This window comes from Lissotriton vulgaris, chromosome 5 (genome assembly GCF_964263255.1).
Source record: "Lissotriton vulgaris chromosome 5, aLisVul1.2, whole genome shotgun sequence".
Classification (NCBI taxonomy): Eukaryota; Metazoa; Chordata; class Amphibia; order Caudata; family Salamandridae; genus Lissotriton; species Lissotriton vulgaris.
Genome location: NC_141693.1, coordinates 300583460 through 300600318, shown reverse-complemented (window position 1 = coordinate 300600318; position 16859 = coordinate 300583460). Strand labels below are relative to the sequence as shown.

General features: G+C 52.6%; 1 protein-coding gene across 8 annotated transcripts in view; it reads right to left on the bottom strand.

Moving 5' to 3' along the window:
* The window catches only part of MIB2 (MIB E3 ubiquitin protein ligase 2), a 402179-nt gene that overhangs the window by 46684 nt on the left and 338636 nt on the right, over window positions 1–16859 (bottom strand). For all 8 annotated transcript variants that reach the window (XM_086921481.1, XM_086921485.1, XM_086921483.1 and 5 more), the window contains 2 exons: window positions 1474–1692; window positions 35–213 (listed from right to left, as the gene is read on the bottom strand). In XM_086921481.1, the coding sequence (XP_086777607.1) occupies window positions 35–213; window positions 1474–1692 (398 nt within the window). The remainder of the gene's footprint in view (window positions 1–34; window positions 214–1473; window positions 1693–16859) is intronic.

The following is a 16859-nucleotide window of genomic DNA, read 5'->3' as shown; positions in this document are numbered from 1 at the left end:
GAAGAGAAGAAAACAAAGACACTAAGACCCATGCCTGAATTTCTGTGAAAAGTTCTTGATAAGCTGCACAATCCTTCCATCGGTGATGAGGTCGAGGGGGGTCTTCCCCCTGTGGTTGGCATAATTAATATCAGCCCCGGCCTGGGCAAGGAAACACGCGATGGCACTTCCTACATTCAGCTCCATGTTCCCAAGCAATCCAGAAGCCTGCAGCTGGAGAAGGAAGGGGAGATGCGGGGAAAGATAGCTGAATGATAGTTGTATGATGTAGCCAGACCCAACCCACCCTCCCTGACAACCTCTCTTCGTCAAGGGTGACTGTGACCTGCTCATCCCAGTCTAATGTATGTTACAGTTTAACCCATTAAGAGATTCTTAACATTTAACAGGGACATAGATGTTTAAATCAACAGCGGAGTACAATTAAAGTGAGATTCAAGTTGTATCGACCAGATATTAATATGTTCAGTCTCCGTGCAGAATGGTCTCGAACTGATACAGCTAACTAGACGTAATAGGATCTGTGCACATTACACCTATTCATTACACAGAATGTCCCTCCGGTCACAAAAACAAAGTTTATTATTAAATTACCATCAAGGCAAAAGAAGTTTGAAGAAAGGAGAGTCTTTTATGTACCACTTCCAATCTCTCTATGGAATTTTTAATAGGGATAGTAACCCAGTGTGATCTGTCTACTGGTGTCTGCCAAAGCTGGAAAAATGTAATACCACTTCTTCTGATGCCTGTTTCAAGCTACAGGCTCTGATCTGTAAATAGTATAACTAATTATTATGTTTCCTTATATTTTAGTTATTCATTTGTTCTACATAAATGTACCTATTCTTTTTTAAATATGGGGTAGGTACTCGTATGCCCCTTCGCCTCACTCCTCCTCCTGTGCGCTTTAGCCTTACTAGTCCTTAAAGGTCACTGTGCAGTATAGAAAGCCGTGTAAGTGGCATCACTCTCTTAATGTCTGGATCAAATGCACATCATCAATCCGGCTGATAACCTTTACAGGACTTTACTATTTTGAGATGTGCCAAAAGGTGAAACCAAGTTTAAAAACCCTTCTATTCACCTTTTGGGTGCAGTGTTGTTTTACGGTGGAACTTCTGGCAGAGACGTGTTACATGTGGTCATCCTGCCCCTCATTTCAAGTAAGTGGTAGTACGACTGATCATAATGCTAGCTTTGCTGTGTCATAACATGAGAAACTGCCTTATCACAGCACAGCAGATCCACCCTAAAGAAGTCGTACCCTTTCAAAAGAGAAGGTGAAAAATAGAAGGCCAGTGTCAGCATATGGACAAAAAATGTTTGAGCAACATAAAAGTTAACTCTGAATGGTGCCTTTAATATTTTTGAAATTACGCATACAATGTCACCAGTACATTTTGCTTCAGATAATCATGGCTACATACAAATGCAGACTAAAACTGGAGATTTCATCCCTTCCCACATCATTACCTTTGCGAAAAGGGAGGAGCCCTCGCTTTCAGCCATAATAGATACAAGTTGCTGCCGCTCTAGCACGATATGCAGGGGTGCATCACCATCCTCGTCCTCTGCATTCACATCTGCACCCTCCCGTACCAAGAGCTGCACCAACCCTGCATGGCCGTGCGTCACTGCCAGATGCAGCGAGGACTGGTTGCGGTTATTCCTCAGGTTCACATCACAACGGCCCTGAAAGGAACAGAGGTATCCTAGGTTAAGAGACATGTTTGGTGGTTTGAGGAACTAGTTTGATACCGTATCCTATTGGCATACACTGTGTTTATTTCAATCAAATTCCATTAAGTCTAAAATTGGGCAAGTTTCAGCATATGTTTCCGGGACCTATACTGGGATAATCCCATTCAATGGCTGTACACTGCAAAATAAGTGAATTACAGCATCTACTAGGAACTGAACTTGATAAAAGCAAACTAGTAATACAACCAGACTAGACAAAGTCCTCGCAAAAGCATTATAACTCAAAATGGGTTTTTCATCCATCATCATAACCCAAAGTAGCTGAATTCCACCCATTATCAATATACCGAAATCTGAGCCTTTTCCAGTTAATATTAAGACATAACCTAGGCAAGCTCCAATTTTCATTAGGACCCAAATAGGGTTACTTTGGTCATATTTTGTAAAGAACAAAAATGGTATAGTTCCATTCAACCTGCTTACTTGTGTGAATATCAGTGGGAGCAAGAACTGGGCAAGTTTAATCCTACTGTATAACACAGATGGGGTTAATTTTGCCTATCACTACTACAACCCAAACTCCACCCAGCATCAGAACTAACCTGAATTTGTTGTATATAATATCAAACAGGTCCAAACGGGGTTAGATCTTCCTAACGGAGTCAAGAGGTAGCACAAGTACCTATCAGAATGCTTCTGACTCTTGATAGAAGACAGCACCACTAGCTTCTATTGGAAATGTCACAAACAGAAGAAAGAGTCTGTCTGGAAAACATGGAATGAATGCTAGCACTGTGATCGAAGGAAAAAGTCTCCCATCTAAGTTTTCACTCCCACCCACAAGACAAGTTGTTGCTACCCAGTATGTAGCAGAAATGTGGGGAGTCACCTGCAATGTCCGATTACCTTCCTTAAATGTGTGCATTAACGGGGACAACTGCTCACACAAGCAGGAGACAAGCTACCATTAGAGCACATACTTTACTTAATGAAGGTAGCTTGATTCCCATCTGCATTCTGTAGGCTAAACGTTGTGTGGAAAGACTGATCAAACTGCATATTTACTGCTTTGTTGGCATACATCAACTGCATTTTGTGAAGCTGTTATAAAGATATATTTGTCTACATATATATGACAAGTGCCTCCAGTATGCTGCACAGACTTTTCAGAGAGTTTTAGGATATATTCCAAACTCACAACTCCTGATATGGATCAATGTCAAGACCTAATCACTGGAGAACTGCAGGGATGGTCACCACCGTCACACAAGGTACCTTTTATCCAGAAATTCACTGGACATTGTCTTGAGGTAAAGATCGAAATCATAGTACACAGTCCAGTACTTCAGACTGTATTTTAGCATATTTTCTCTGTGTTCCCGAATATGACAATAAGTAAACTGAGGAACACAGCAATTAAGTAATTTTCCCCTCTGATAACACAATTTGCTAAAGAGGTAGTCAAACTGCACATCCGGCTAAATAGAGGCTAAACCGCATCTCCTCCCAGGCATGTTTTCCTTTGCAAAAATACAAAGGGTTTTCAAGTGAATGGCGCCTCTATTTTTTTCATGTCTGATGAGGAGCAGGTCACACTTTGCTTACATTCTCGCCTAGCTCCATTGCTGATGAACTCCCCTATGCAAAGACACAGACAAAACTAATCACAGGGACTTAACATGAGTTTCGCTCCGAGAACACAACTCAAATGGTATTATGATAAAATGGGTAAAAGTTATAAAAAGCTACAATATCCATATCCTGACAGAGTCCTTTCCCTGCTTTTCATGCTTGGCACAGAGCACACTGGCACTTGGAGTATGAATTTCTTTGCATGCTTTACCATTGATGAATGGTAGCTAGTCATTCCGGACAACATTAGCTTAAGCATTTGTCCCATTACAGTCGTTCTTTCGTGTTGAGAGAAACTGAGTGTGGTTGGAAATGTTGATTGTCATGCTGGAATGCAGGTAGTTGATACTAGTGTCATTGGGTCAGCACACAGGGTTTGTGTACCAGCTGTGTTGTGTAGAACCTGCTGGCACTGTGTGCCTTTCTGAACCTGTTATCCCCCCACCTAACCCCCCACCCAAGAGTGAGCTAGTCTTGCACCTCCCCAAACCTGGTTTATTCACCCTCTTACTCATATTCCTGCATATATGCCTTCATTCCATTTACCATTCTGGTCGCCTTGTCATTCAGCTCCTACAACCAATGGATCAAGCTTACCCTCTAAATAAAGTGGCACCAGGGTCCTATTAGGATGATTGGGGCCCGGGCAATACATATTTTGGGGAACCCTGCTCAGACCAACTTAGAATAACAAGTGACAGAGAACATGGCTGAGGAGCTCAACTTCATCATTTAGAATTTAGGGAGTTAAGGTCTCTATGTAAACTTAAAAACATTACCATGGGGCCCCATCCCTTCAAACAAAAGCTCCAGGAACAGCTGGCAGGGAATACTAAGGACCACCCCTCTGAGCAAGGTGAAGGCCTCTCAGATGAGGAAGCAGATTCAGGGATGAGGATAACTTCCAACCCCCCTCACTTCCTAGGGAGAACAGGGCGCCTGTGCCCCCGACTCCAAGAATACTACTCACAGCAACTAGATCCCACACAGGTGGGTCAGGTGCTTCTGATTCCATTGAGGACACCAACCTCTTAGTGAGGTTGACCAAAAGATTAAACCTAGAGACCAGGCTCCTGGCTCTAGAAAAAGAAAGAGCAGAGATGGGCTTAGCCCCCATTAATGGTGGCAGCAACTTAATTAATAGGGATAGAGAGCAGTCTTATACTCCCAAAATCCCCAAAGGGATTGTCCCCAGATGTGAGGAAGGTGATGACATTTCCAAATGGTTCACAGCTTTTGAGAGAGCTTGTGCAATGTGAAAAGTGAGGAAGTCACACTGGGAGAAGGGAGTAGGGGTGCTCTCCTCTGGGACCTGTTCACTGGTAACTGTAGGGACAGACTCCTGACCCTTACATGGGCAGATGCTGGGTCTAAATACCTGATGAAAAACACCGTGATTAAGGGCGTTGGGCTCACAATTGAGAAATATAAGATTAGATTCAGGGGGGCTCACAAAACTAGTCCTGGATTGACTGAGTAGACTACTCAGTTAAGACACTAGATGGATGGTTAACTTGAAATATTGTGTATGATTTCAATGGACGTTACAATCTTTTTACGAAAGAACAGATCCTAAGTAATTGCACTAATGAAAAGTTGCATCAACATCTGGTAGACCCTAGGTCTTTCGCCCCAAGAATTGGGAAAGAATGCAGACCACTGGGTCAAGACGAGGGTAACAAAAACAGCCACTGGGGCTGTAGAAAAGCGCTCCTTTTTGCATGGTTGCCCCCCACTTCTTGCCTAATGTTGATGTACTTCGACTGAGTGTGCTCTGGGTCCTTGCCAACCAGGTACCCAGGGCCTAGGTTCTTTCCCTAAACTGTACTGTTGCAAAACCCATTTGGCAACTCTCTGGCAACATGTAACTCCCTTGTAAAAGTCACCATAGGTGCCAAGAGCACTGAGACCAGGGAAGACCTCTAAAGGCTGCTGCACTTATTTTGCAACCTTAGAGACCCTGAACCGTTACATGCACACACTGCCATTGCAGGCTGTGTGCTTTGGTGCAGAATAAAGTGAAGAGTTGACATGGCACACATCCTTGTGTGCCATGCCTACAATCTACTGCCCTGGCATAGGTAAGCCACTCCTCTAGCTGGAAGCACTATACCAGTGGTAAGGATACAGGTGCATGAGCACTGTACCCCTACAGTGTCTTTAAGTCAATTGCTAGACATTGTTAGTGCAGTAATGCCATAAAGAGTATATAGTCCGGGAGTTTGTGATTACAAACTCCACAGCATCATAATAACTGGGAAGTTTGGTATCAAACTTCTCAGCCCATTAAACCCACCCTGATGCCAGTGTGGGATTTAATGAAAAATGCACTCAGAGGGCATCTTAGAGATGCCTCCTGAAAAACGCCAGCTGCCACCACCAGACATGTTTCTGGACCCCTGGGTCAAGAGGCTGTCACTCTCGGGGTCCTGAAACCAAGCACATCCTGGGATGAGGTGTCAAGCCTCCTCCCTCCAGGATGGACAGGGTCCATCAAGAGGAAGCTTCAAAGGCTTGCCACCTTTGTGAGCAACCCCAGCCATTTTCTGCACCCAGCAACTGCCCCCCCCCACCGGTTCTGACCCTCACTTTAGGTGGGAGAATCGGCAGGAAAACCAGGTTAGGAGGAGTGGTGTGCCCACCTATGCCAATCCCACTCCTCAGGAGGGGAGGCGAGGTGAAGGACAACTCTCACTACCCGCCATCTTGCAGATGGGGGACCCAACCAACCAGAGTGAGACTTATGCCGCATCCTACTGGAGGGAGGCGTAATGTACGAGTTACTTACCTTAGGTAACGATGTATCTGGTAGAGATGATTCTAGCCGCAGATTCCTTAACGTAGAATGATCCCCCAGGCGTGAGACTGGATCCGGATAACTCTTTTTTTGCCACAGAATCCCTGCGCGCCAGGGGGACGGCATCATGCGACTCTGCCCAAACGTCGTCCGCGTACGTGACGTCAGCGAGGTCACATATGTCCCACCCCAGCGCGCCTACGTCAGTTTTCTTCAGAGAACTTTTCTGTGCCACAACGCGGAGCCAGCAGAGAAACTGTGGAAGCATGGGAACAGTGTGCGAAAAAGAAGAAAAAGGAAAAGGAAAAAGAAAAAGGAATGGGGACGAAGAACACCATAAGGAGCAGTGCCAACACTGCAGTACCCAAAAGCAGGGAAAGGAGAAAGAACAGAGCACAGCCCTGAGCACCCACCCTGCCAGTCATGAAAACATGTAGCAGGACTACAACCCCAACCAAGAACCATGAAGTGAAACTAGTTCCAAGACAAACAGGGAACGAGAGACCTCCAAGGCAACCCCAGTACAGAGTGCGACAACCCCCCGCCCCCAAGGGAGCTAGGGCACGGCCAAATGACCCAAGCCCAGAGGGTAGCAGAGGAGCCAAGACCTTCAGAAACAAGAGGAGGGACGAAGGAAGGCCAGCCTCAATCCTGGAGCAACCAGAGCAGAGGAGCCCAGGAGCACCTATAGATCCAGCCTCTACAGTGCCAAAGAAGAGGAAGGAACGAAAAGCAAGACAACGTCTTGTGAAAGAGCGAAATAATGCACTCATTTACCCAGCCATCCACAGGGAGGCGAGTGCAGATGGGCAAGCCAAAAGGTCCTCGTATAACGGGGAGGAAGGGCGGGCCGTGAAGGAATCTGCGGCTAGAATCGTCTCTACAAGATACATGGTTACCGAAGGTAAGTAACTCGTACATCTGATAGAGACTACTAGCCGCAGATTCCTTAACGTAGAATAGATAACCCAGCCATACCCACGGGGAAGGAGGGCCTGCGGAAGGACCCCACCAGCCTAGACATAACAGAGAGGCCCACAGAGGACCAGTTCAATGGACAGGGCAGAGAGCCCCGTCCTCCCAGGCAAGGAGGGGGACCCCCACAAGCAGAACACCACCGACCCTAAAGAGGGATGTAGGAAGGAGAAAGAATTTGAAGAACCCGTTCACTCCCAACAGAGGAAACAAGGGCAAGGCCAGGGAGGCCGAAGCACGCCACACCCCTACAAGGCAACAGAGCTTTCATCCAATGCCAGGACAAGGAAGAGGAAGAAGAAGCCTAGAGAGCCCAAGAAAACGAGGGAAAAGAAGGCGATCCCACCATAGACGGAAGGCAACCGACCAGACAGAGCGGCGCCCGCAGCAATAAGCCGCTGGAAGCAGGAAGAACAGCCCGGGGCCCCAGGAACACAGAGCAGGCTACGCCCGACAAAGAGAGAAACACAGAACCAACCCAGACTCCAGGAGCAGGAAGGCGAGAAAATCCCCAGACAAACCACTACGAGGGGTCCGCGCACACGACCTAAAGAAGCATCAGCAACATACATAAACGCCATGGAGAGCAGGGGCCCGAAGGCGACCAGAACCCCCTAGCAGAGTGCAAGCTATATAACAGCTACCACTACCCCACATAGGAAAGGTTTAGTCCCAAGACATGGGAACCCTTTTTGGAAGAAACTTCAGCAGCAGAGGAAAAAACGAAAGAGCCACTGGGAAAAAAAATTCAGCGGAAGGCTTGTCAAGCAGCCCAAGAGAAAAACAGAAGGCCTAATCTCAGGGCCAAGTCTGTATAGACAATTCCAGCAAAAAACACACACTCAAAAAAGGGGCCGTCCAGCAGCCAACAATGCCACAGTCCTAGCAAGGAGGACTCGAGTGGCCACAAAACACACCCCACAGCAAGGGCAACCGGCCCAAAAGAAGGCCCAGAACCAGCTCAACTCAGCAGTCACTGAGGAGGGGAAGGAGGAGGAGGAGGATAAGGAGGAGGAGGATAAGGAGGAGGAGGATAAGGAGGAGGAGGAGGAGGAGGAAGAGGAGGAGGAGGAAGAGGACGACGACGGAGCCCTGCCAAGAACCTTTGGATGGCGGAGTCTGCCGGAGATTGGAATAACAAGGTGCCATCGAATGGAAGGTCGATCGGCCGCTCCCAAACATTTTCAGGAAACACGCAGTCCCAAAGCCAAGCATTGCGACGGAGGGCGACTGAGGAAGCCATGGCCCGGCCCAGCACCTCCGAGATGTCCAGAGCAGAGCGGAGCATGAACCCCGCTAGCTCCCGGCCATCCAACGCATGGTGCCATAAGTCCACCTGAACAGTCTCTTGTGAAGCGGCGGATCCCAAGGACTCAGCCGAGTCCCACAAACAAGAGGTGTCCCTACCCAAAACACATAAGGTGTTAAGAGCCCGCAGGGCAGCGCTGGTCGAGGCGAACATGTTGCGCCCCCAAGAGTCCAGCCAGCGGGCCTCCCGGGACGGTGGAGTCAACAGTGACGGCAGGGAGGGAAAAGCAGTCCGCAAAAGTGGATTGGAGGCATATGGGTGGAAGGAAAGACACGCCGGGTCACGCGGCGCCAGAAGGTGCCGGTGCAGAAGGTGATGAGGCACCGGATCTCCTGAGGTGGGGGGCCTCCAAGCCCCCATCAGGGAAGAAAGGAGCAAACACTCAAAGGGAAGCAACAGCTCCCTCCCACCAGAGCCCTGGTGGAGAACCTCCAACATATGGTCCGCTGGGAAATGAGCAACTGAGTCACCCATGCGCAGAATACCCACAGCCGTGGACATTGTGTGAGCGAAGGCCGCACCCACCTCCGTAGGGCCCTGCGGCGGAGAAAGTAGCTCCTTCATGGGCGACGGATGTAAACTAAGGCGGCCGCCCCCGAAGCCAAAAGGGGCGGGCAAAGGCCAGACCTGGAAGTCAGAAGGAACCAAAGAGTGGGGAACCTGTTGCTCCTCCGGCGAACACCTTGGCCTCGGGAATGGCGGGGAGTCGCCCTTCGATGGCGCTGGTGAAAAAGCCACCACGCGGCGGCCTGTCTCCGAGGAGGATGACACCAGTAGGATCCAACCGCCGGAGAAGAGGAAGCGTTGGAAGACAAATCCGTGACTCAACGCCTGTCTGGCACCGTAGAGTCCGCCGCCTGAGGCAGGACCTCATCACCATCCGGCGCTGAAGGAGACGCCGGATAGGGCTCCTCCAAGTCACACTGTGCCGAGGACAGGAGCGGAGCCGGATCCGAAATGGCCAAGGGGCGGCGCTGGAACGATGCCGACTCGACCTCCGACGAGGCAGCCGCCGGCGTGGAGGAACAAGAGGGACCAGGGGAGTGACACAAAGCCCTCCGCCAGCCTCGGCCCAGAATATGACGGGGGTGATCCGCCGACCCATGCAGCGCCACCAGGGCCGATTCAACCTCCGACTCGCCCTCCGGCGAGGCAGCCGCCTGCGTGGAGGGACAAGAGGGGTCCGGAGGAAGATGAGGGGTCCCCATCCTGCCTCCACCCAGAGCGGGACCAGGAGGGTCCACCGACCCCTGTGGCTCCGCCCGGTCCAGCGGCTGCCGGCGCCGTAGCTGCGTCACCTCGGCCTTAGCAGGACCACCCTGTCAAAGGACCGAGAGGGGCGACCCGAGCCCCGGCGACACCACAGGGGCTCCCGCTGGAGTTAGCGGCGAGACAGAGGCGCCGTGTTCCGAAGGAGGGACCCCCAAAGGGCCGCACCCCAACAGCACCACATCCTCTAAGCCTGGAGCCGAGCCAGTCGGCGCCGGAACCACCGGCGATGTCGCGGAGGGCCCCGCGCAATGCAAGAGATCCGCTGACGCCCCAGGAGGGGAAGGAGGAGGAGACGCCAGCAAGGCCTGCAAGGCCGCCGCATATGTCTCCATCTGAACTCTCGACGCCCCTTCACTGGGAAACGGTGGATTGGAGGACGACACGCGGGGCCGCATCACCCGCGGAGAGCCCACGCCCCCGGTAGGCCGTACACCAGCCCCCGGGGACAAGCTGCAACACTTACCCACCGGGGAGTGACGCTCTACCGACATCGGAGAGGGATGAGGACGCAGACGATGGCTGTTTCTGAAACCGTCTGCCGAGGATGATCGAGGGGATGAAGCCGACCTTGAGAGACGCACCAAGGGTAGTTTCATCCGGTGCTCCCGCCTCGACTTCGGCTTCAACTGTTGGCACGCCTCACAATCAGTGGTGCCGTGATCTTCCCCTAAATCACCACATGCAAATGACGCCGACATAAGACGCCCACATGACGTGCAAGTCTTGAAGCCCGAAGGCATTCGCACACTGTTCCACCGAAATAGATCACAATGAGGAAAGAAAAAAGGGGCTAAACAGGCCCGAACAGAAACCGGATCCGCGATGCGCGCGGCAAAGGAAAAAACTGACATAGGCGCTCCGGGGTGGGACTTATGTGACCTCGCTGATGTCACGTATGCGGACGACGCTTGGGCGGAGTTGCGTGATGCTGTCCTCCGGCGCGCAGGGATGCTGTGGCAAAAAAGAGTTTTCCGGATCCAGTCTCACGCCTGGGGGATAATTCTATGTTAAGGAATCTGCGGCTAGTAGTCTATCAGATAGGGGGTGTACCCACCCTAAGGAAGGGACCCATTGGTCCAAACCTGTACCTACCTGTAAACGCCCTTAAATTTAGTATTTAGGGGCAACTCTGAGCCTTGCCTCCTCAGACAAGAAGAGCTGTGCTGAAGAAAAAGAGGAGGAGGACACCAACTGACTTGGCCCCAGTCCTACCGGCCTGTCCCGAACTTGACAAACTACAGCGCAATTCTGGTGTGACCTGCAGCCAGCAGCCCCCAAGAACCCAGAGGACCTGCCCTGCCAAACCAAACCAGACTTTGTCTCCAGTGAGCACTGTATTTGCTCACCTACAGACTCTGACTCCAGCCAAATCCACAAGTCTGCACCACTCTGCACCCATCGCCCACGGCCTGAGTTCGAGTGGCCCAACCCCAGGAGGAGGTCTCCCTGGCGATCCTGACCTGGGATCTGGTGATACCTATCCTGCTTCAAGTCTCCAACACACGCGTGCAGCGCCTTTCTAGAGGATCCCCCCGACCGTGACAGGAGCCGGTAAGCAAAGCCTAACGACAAAAGACACCCCTGCACCTGACATCCCACGGCCTTCAGTGGCCCAATCGACGGTGTCACAGCATCCCCAGGTATCCCAACTTATCTCTCCAACCGGTGGTTGCCTCCAGAAGAGCTTCGTCCCCGAGTCTGCAGTGTTTGTTTCAACTGTAGAATCCCCCTTGAAATCAACAGGGCACCCGATGCCAAATCAGCACCCTGCACCCGACCACCCCAGTGCTGCTGTGGGTGCACCTTGTGTGCTAAATTGGAGCACCCTTTGTCCTAAGCTTAACACCAACAGCTTTACTCCCACAGCCTTGTGGCCTGCTTGTGAGCAGCTACCAACCAGAGGCCCCCTATCCCCATTGGATAACACTGGGCCTCAGCAATCTGCACCCGGCCGCCCTAGTGCTACTGAGGGTGCTTTGAGAGTGCAATCCTTGACCTTGGGGGAACCCAGCTTCTAAACCCCGGAAACCAACTCCCAAGACCGAGTATTTACCCGTAAACCAAAAACACAGTTTTCTCCCATTGACTGCTTTTCTGTGAAAAAAGTGTGGAGTTGGTTTGTATGAAAACCCTAAGAAACTGCAAATGTGTAAACACTGAATTAGTTATCTTTTGTCTAGGAAATGTCCCAGTGTGATATCTAGGCATATCACACTGAGTGGTAAAAGTAACGTAAAAAGTAATCCAAGAAGTAACGTATCCTGTAATCTACAAAGTAACTGAAAAGTAATTTTGACTGTTGACTTAACTGTAAACCAATGAACTGCATTAAACCTGCTTTCAACAGTAATTTACTGCATAAACTCTTTTTTTGCCACAGAATCCCTGCGCGCCAGGGGGACGGCATCATGCGACTCTGCCCAAACGTCGTCCGCGTACGTGACGTCAGCGAGGTCACATATGTCCCACCCCAGCGCGCCTACGTCAGTTTTCTTCAGAGAACTTTTCTGTGCCACAACGCGGAGCCAGCAGAGAAACTGTGGAAGCATGGGAACAGTGTGCGAAAAAGAAGAAAAAGGAAAAGGAAAAAGAAAAAGGAATGGGGACGAAGAACACCATAAGGAGCAGTGCCAACACTGCAGTACCCAAAAGCAGGGAAAGGAGAAAGAACAGAGCACAGCCCTGAGCACCCACCCTGCCAGTCATGAAAACATGTAGCAGGACTACAACCCCAACCAAGAACCATGAAGTGAAACTAGTTCCAAGACAAACAGGGAACGAGAGACCTCCAAGGCAACCCCAGTACAGAGTGCGACAACCCCCCGCCCCCAAGGGAGCTAGGGCACGGCCAAATGACCCAAGCCCAGAGGGTAGCAGAGGAGCCAAGACCTTCAGAAACAAGAGGAGGGACGAAGGAAGGCCAGCCTCAATCCTGGAGCAACCAGAGCAGAGGAGCCCAGGAGCACCTATAGATCCAGCCTCTACAGTGCCAAAGAAGAGGAAGGAACGAAAAGCAAGACAACGTCTTGTGAAAGAGCGAAATAATGCACTCATTTACCCAGCCATCCACAGGGAGGCGAGTGCAGATGGGCAAGCCAAAAGGTCCTCGTATAACGGGGAGGAAGGGCGGGCCGTGAAGGAATCTGCGGCTAGAATCGTCTCTACAAGATACATGGTTACCGAAGGTAAGTAACTCGTACATCTGATAGAGACTACTAGCCGCAGATTCCTTAACGTAGAATAGATAACCCAGCCATACCCACGGGGAAGGAGGGCCTGCGGAAGGACCCCACCAGCCTAGACATAACAGAGAGGCCCACAGAGGACCAGTTCAATGGACAGGGCAGAGAGCCCCGTCCTCCCAGGCAAGGAGGGGGACCCCCACAAGCAGAACACCACCGACCCTAAAGAGGGATGTAGGAAGGAGAAAGAATTTGAAGAACCCGTTCACTCCCAACAGAGGAAACAAGGGCAAGGCCAGGGAGGCCGAAGCACGCCACACCCCTACAAGGCAACAGAGCTTTCATCCAATGCCAGGACAAGGAAGAGGAAGAAGAAGCCTAGAGAGCCCAAGAAAACGAGGGAAAAGAAGGCGATCCCACCATAGACGGAAGGCAACCGACCAGACAGAGCGGCGCCCGCAGCAATAAGCCGCTGGAAGCAGGAAGAACAGCCCGGGGCCCCAGGAACACAGAGCAGGCTACGCCCGACAAAGAGAGAAACACAGAACCAACCCAGACTCCAGGAGCAGGAAGGCGAGAAAATCCCCAGACAAACCACTACGAGGGGTCCGCGCACACGACCTAAAGAAGCATCAGCAACATACATAAACGCCATGGAGAGCAGGGGCCCGAAGGCGACCAGAACCCCCTAGCAGAGTGCAAGCTATATAACAGCTACCACTACCCCACATAGGAAAGGTTTAGTCCCAAGACATGGGAACCCTTTTTGGAAGAAACTTCAGCAGCAGAGGAAAAAACGAAAGAGCCACTGGGAAAAAAAATTCAGCGGAAGGCTTGTCAAGCAGCCCAAGAGAAAAACAGAAGGCCTAATCTCAGGGCCAAGTCTGTATAGACAATTCCAGCAAAAAACACACACTCAAAAAAGGGGCCGTCCAGCAGCCAACAATGCCACAGTCCTAGCAAGGAGGACTCGAGTGGCCACAAAACACACCCCACAGCAAGGGCAACCGGCCCAAAAGAAGGCCCAGAACCAGCTCAACTCAGCAGTCACTGAGGAGGGGAAGGAGGAGGAGGAGGATAAGGAGGAGGAGGATAAGGAGGAGGAGGATAAGGAGGAGGAGGAGGAGGAGGAAGAGGAGGAGGAGGAAGAGGACGACGACGGAGCCCTGCCAAGAACCTTTGGATGGCGGAGTCTGCCGGAGATTGGAATAACAAGGTGCCATCGAATGGAAGGTCGATCGGCCGCTCCCAAACATTTTCAGGAAACACGCAGTCCCAAAGCCAAGCATTGCGACGGAGGGCGACTGAGGAAGCCATGGCCCGGCCCAGCACCTCCGAGATGTCCAGAGCAGAGCGGAGCATGAACCCCGCTAGCTCCCGGCCATCCAACGCATGGTGCCATAAGTCCACCTGAACAGTCTCTTGTGAAGCGGCGGATCCCAAGGACTCAGCCGAGTCCCACAAACAAGAGGTGTCCCTACCCAAAACACATAAGGTGTTAAGAGCCCGCAGGGCAGCGCTGGTCGAGGCGAACATGTTGCGCCCCCAAGAGTCCAGCCAGCGGGCCTCCCGGGACGGTGGAGTCAACAGTGACGGCAGGGAGGGAAAAGCAGTCCGCAAAAGTGGATTGGAGGCATATGGGTGGAAGGAAAGACACGCCGGGTCACGCGGCGCCAGAAGGTGCCGGTGCAGAAGGTGATGAGGCACCGGATCTCCTGAGGTGGGGGGCCTCCAAGCCCCCATCAGGGAAGAAAGGAGCAAACACTCAAAGGGAAGCAACAGCTCCCTCCCACCAGAGCCCTGGTGGAGAACCTCCAACATATGGTCCGCTGGGAAATGAGCAACTGAGTCACCCATGCGCAGAATACCCACAGCCGTGGACATTGTGTGAGCGAAGGCCGCACCCACCTCCGTAGGGCCCTGCGGCGGAGAAAGTAGCTCCTTCATGGGCGACGGATGTAAACTAAGGCGGCCGCCCCCGAAGCCAAAAGGGGCGGGCAAAGGCCAGACCTGGAAGTCAGAAGGAACCAAAGAGTGGGGAACCTGTTGCTCCTCCGGCGAACACCTTGGCCTCGGGAATGGCGGGGAGTCGCCCTTCGATGGCGCTGGTGAAAAAGCCACCACGCGGCGGCCTGTCTCCGAGGAGGATGACACCAGTAGGATCCAACCGCCGGAGAAGAGGAAGCGTTGGAAGACAAATCCGTGACTCAACGCCTGTCTGGCACCGTAGAGTCCGCCGCCTGAGGCAGGACCTCATCACCATCCGGCGCTGAAGGAGACGCCGGATAGGGCTCCTCCAAGTCACACTGTGCCGAGGACAGGAGCGGAGCCGGATCCGAAATGGCCAAGGGGCGGCGCTGGAACGATGCCGACTCGACCTCCGACGAGGCAGCCGCCGGCGTGGAGGAACAAGAGGGACCAGGGGAGTGACACAAAGCCCTCCGCCAGCCTCGGCCCAGAATATGACGGGGGTGATCCGCCGACCCATGCAGCGCCACCAGGGCCGATTCAACCTCCGACTCGCCCTCCGGCGAGGCAGCCGCCTGCGTGGAGGGACAAGAGGGGTCCGGAGGAAGATGAGGGGTCCCCATCCTGCCTCCACCCAGAGCGGGACCAGGAGGGTCCACCGACCCCTGTGGCTCCGCCCGGTCCAGCGGCTGCCGGCGCCGTAGCTGCGTCACCTCGGCCTTAGCAGGACCACCCTGTCAAAGGACCGAGAGGGGCGACCCGAGCCCCGGCGACACCACAGGGGCTCCCGCTGGAGTTAGCGGCGAGACAGAGGCGCCGTGTTCCGAAGGAGGGACCCCCAAAGGGCCGCACCCCAACAGCACCACATCCTCTAAGCCTGGAGCCGAGCCAGTCGGCGCCGGAACCACCGGCGATGTCGCGGAGGGCCCCGCGCAATGCAAGAGATCCGCTGACGCCCCAGGAGGGGAAGGAGGAGGAGACGCCAGCAAGGCCTGCAAGGCCGCCGCATATGTCTCCATCTGAACTCTCGACGCCCCTTCACTGGGAAACGGTGGATTGGAGGACGACACGCGGGGCCGCATCACCCGCGGAGAGCCCACGCCCCCGGTAGGCCGTACACCAGCCCCCGGGGACAAGCTGCAACACTTACCCACCGGGGAGTGACGCTCTACCGACATCGGAGAGGGATGAGGACGCAGACGATGGCTGTTTCTGAAACCGTCTGCCGAGGATGATCGAGGGGATGAAGCCGACCTTGAGAGACGCACCAAGGGTAGTTTCATCCGGTGCTCCCGCCTCGACTTCGGCTTCAACTGTTGGCACGCCTCACAATCAGTGGTGCCGTGATCTTCCCCTAAATCACCACATGCAAATGACGCCGACATAAGACGCCCACATGACGTGCAAGTCTTGAAGCCCGAAGGCATTCGCACACTGTTCCACCGAAATAGATCACAATGAGGAAAGAAAAAAGGGGCTAAACAGGCCCGAACAGAAACCGGATCCGCGATGCGCGCGGCAAAGGAAAAAACTGACATAGGCGCTCCGGGGTGGGACTTATGTGACCTCGCTGATGTCACGTATGCGGACGACGCTTGGGCGGAGTTGCGTGATGCTGTCCTCCGGCGCGCAGGGATGCTGTGGCAAAAAAGAGTTTTCCGGATCCAGTCTCACGCCTGGGGGATAATTCTATGTTAAGGAATCTGCGGCTAGTAGTCTATCAGATAGGGGGTGTACCCACCCTAAGGAAGGGACCCATTGGTCCAAACCTGTACCTACCTGTAAACGCCCTTAAATTTAGTATTTAGGGGCAACTCTGAGCCTTGCCTCCTCAGACAAGAAGAGCTGTGCTGAAGAAAAAGAGGAGGAGGACACCAACTGACTTGGCCCCAGTCCTACCGGCCTGTCCCGAACTTGACAAACTACAGCGCAATTCTGGTGTGACCTGCAGCCAGCAGCCCCCAAGAACCCAGAGGACCTGCCCTGCCAAACCAAACCAGACTTTGTCTCCAGTGAGCACTGT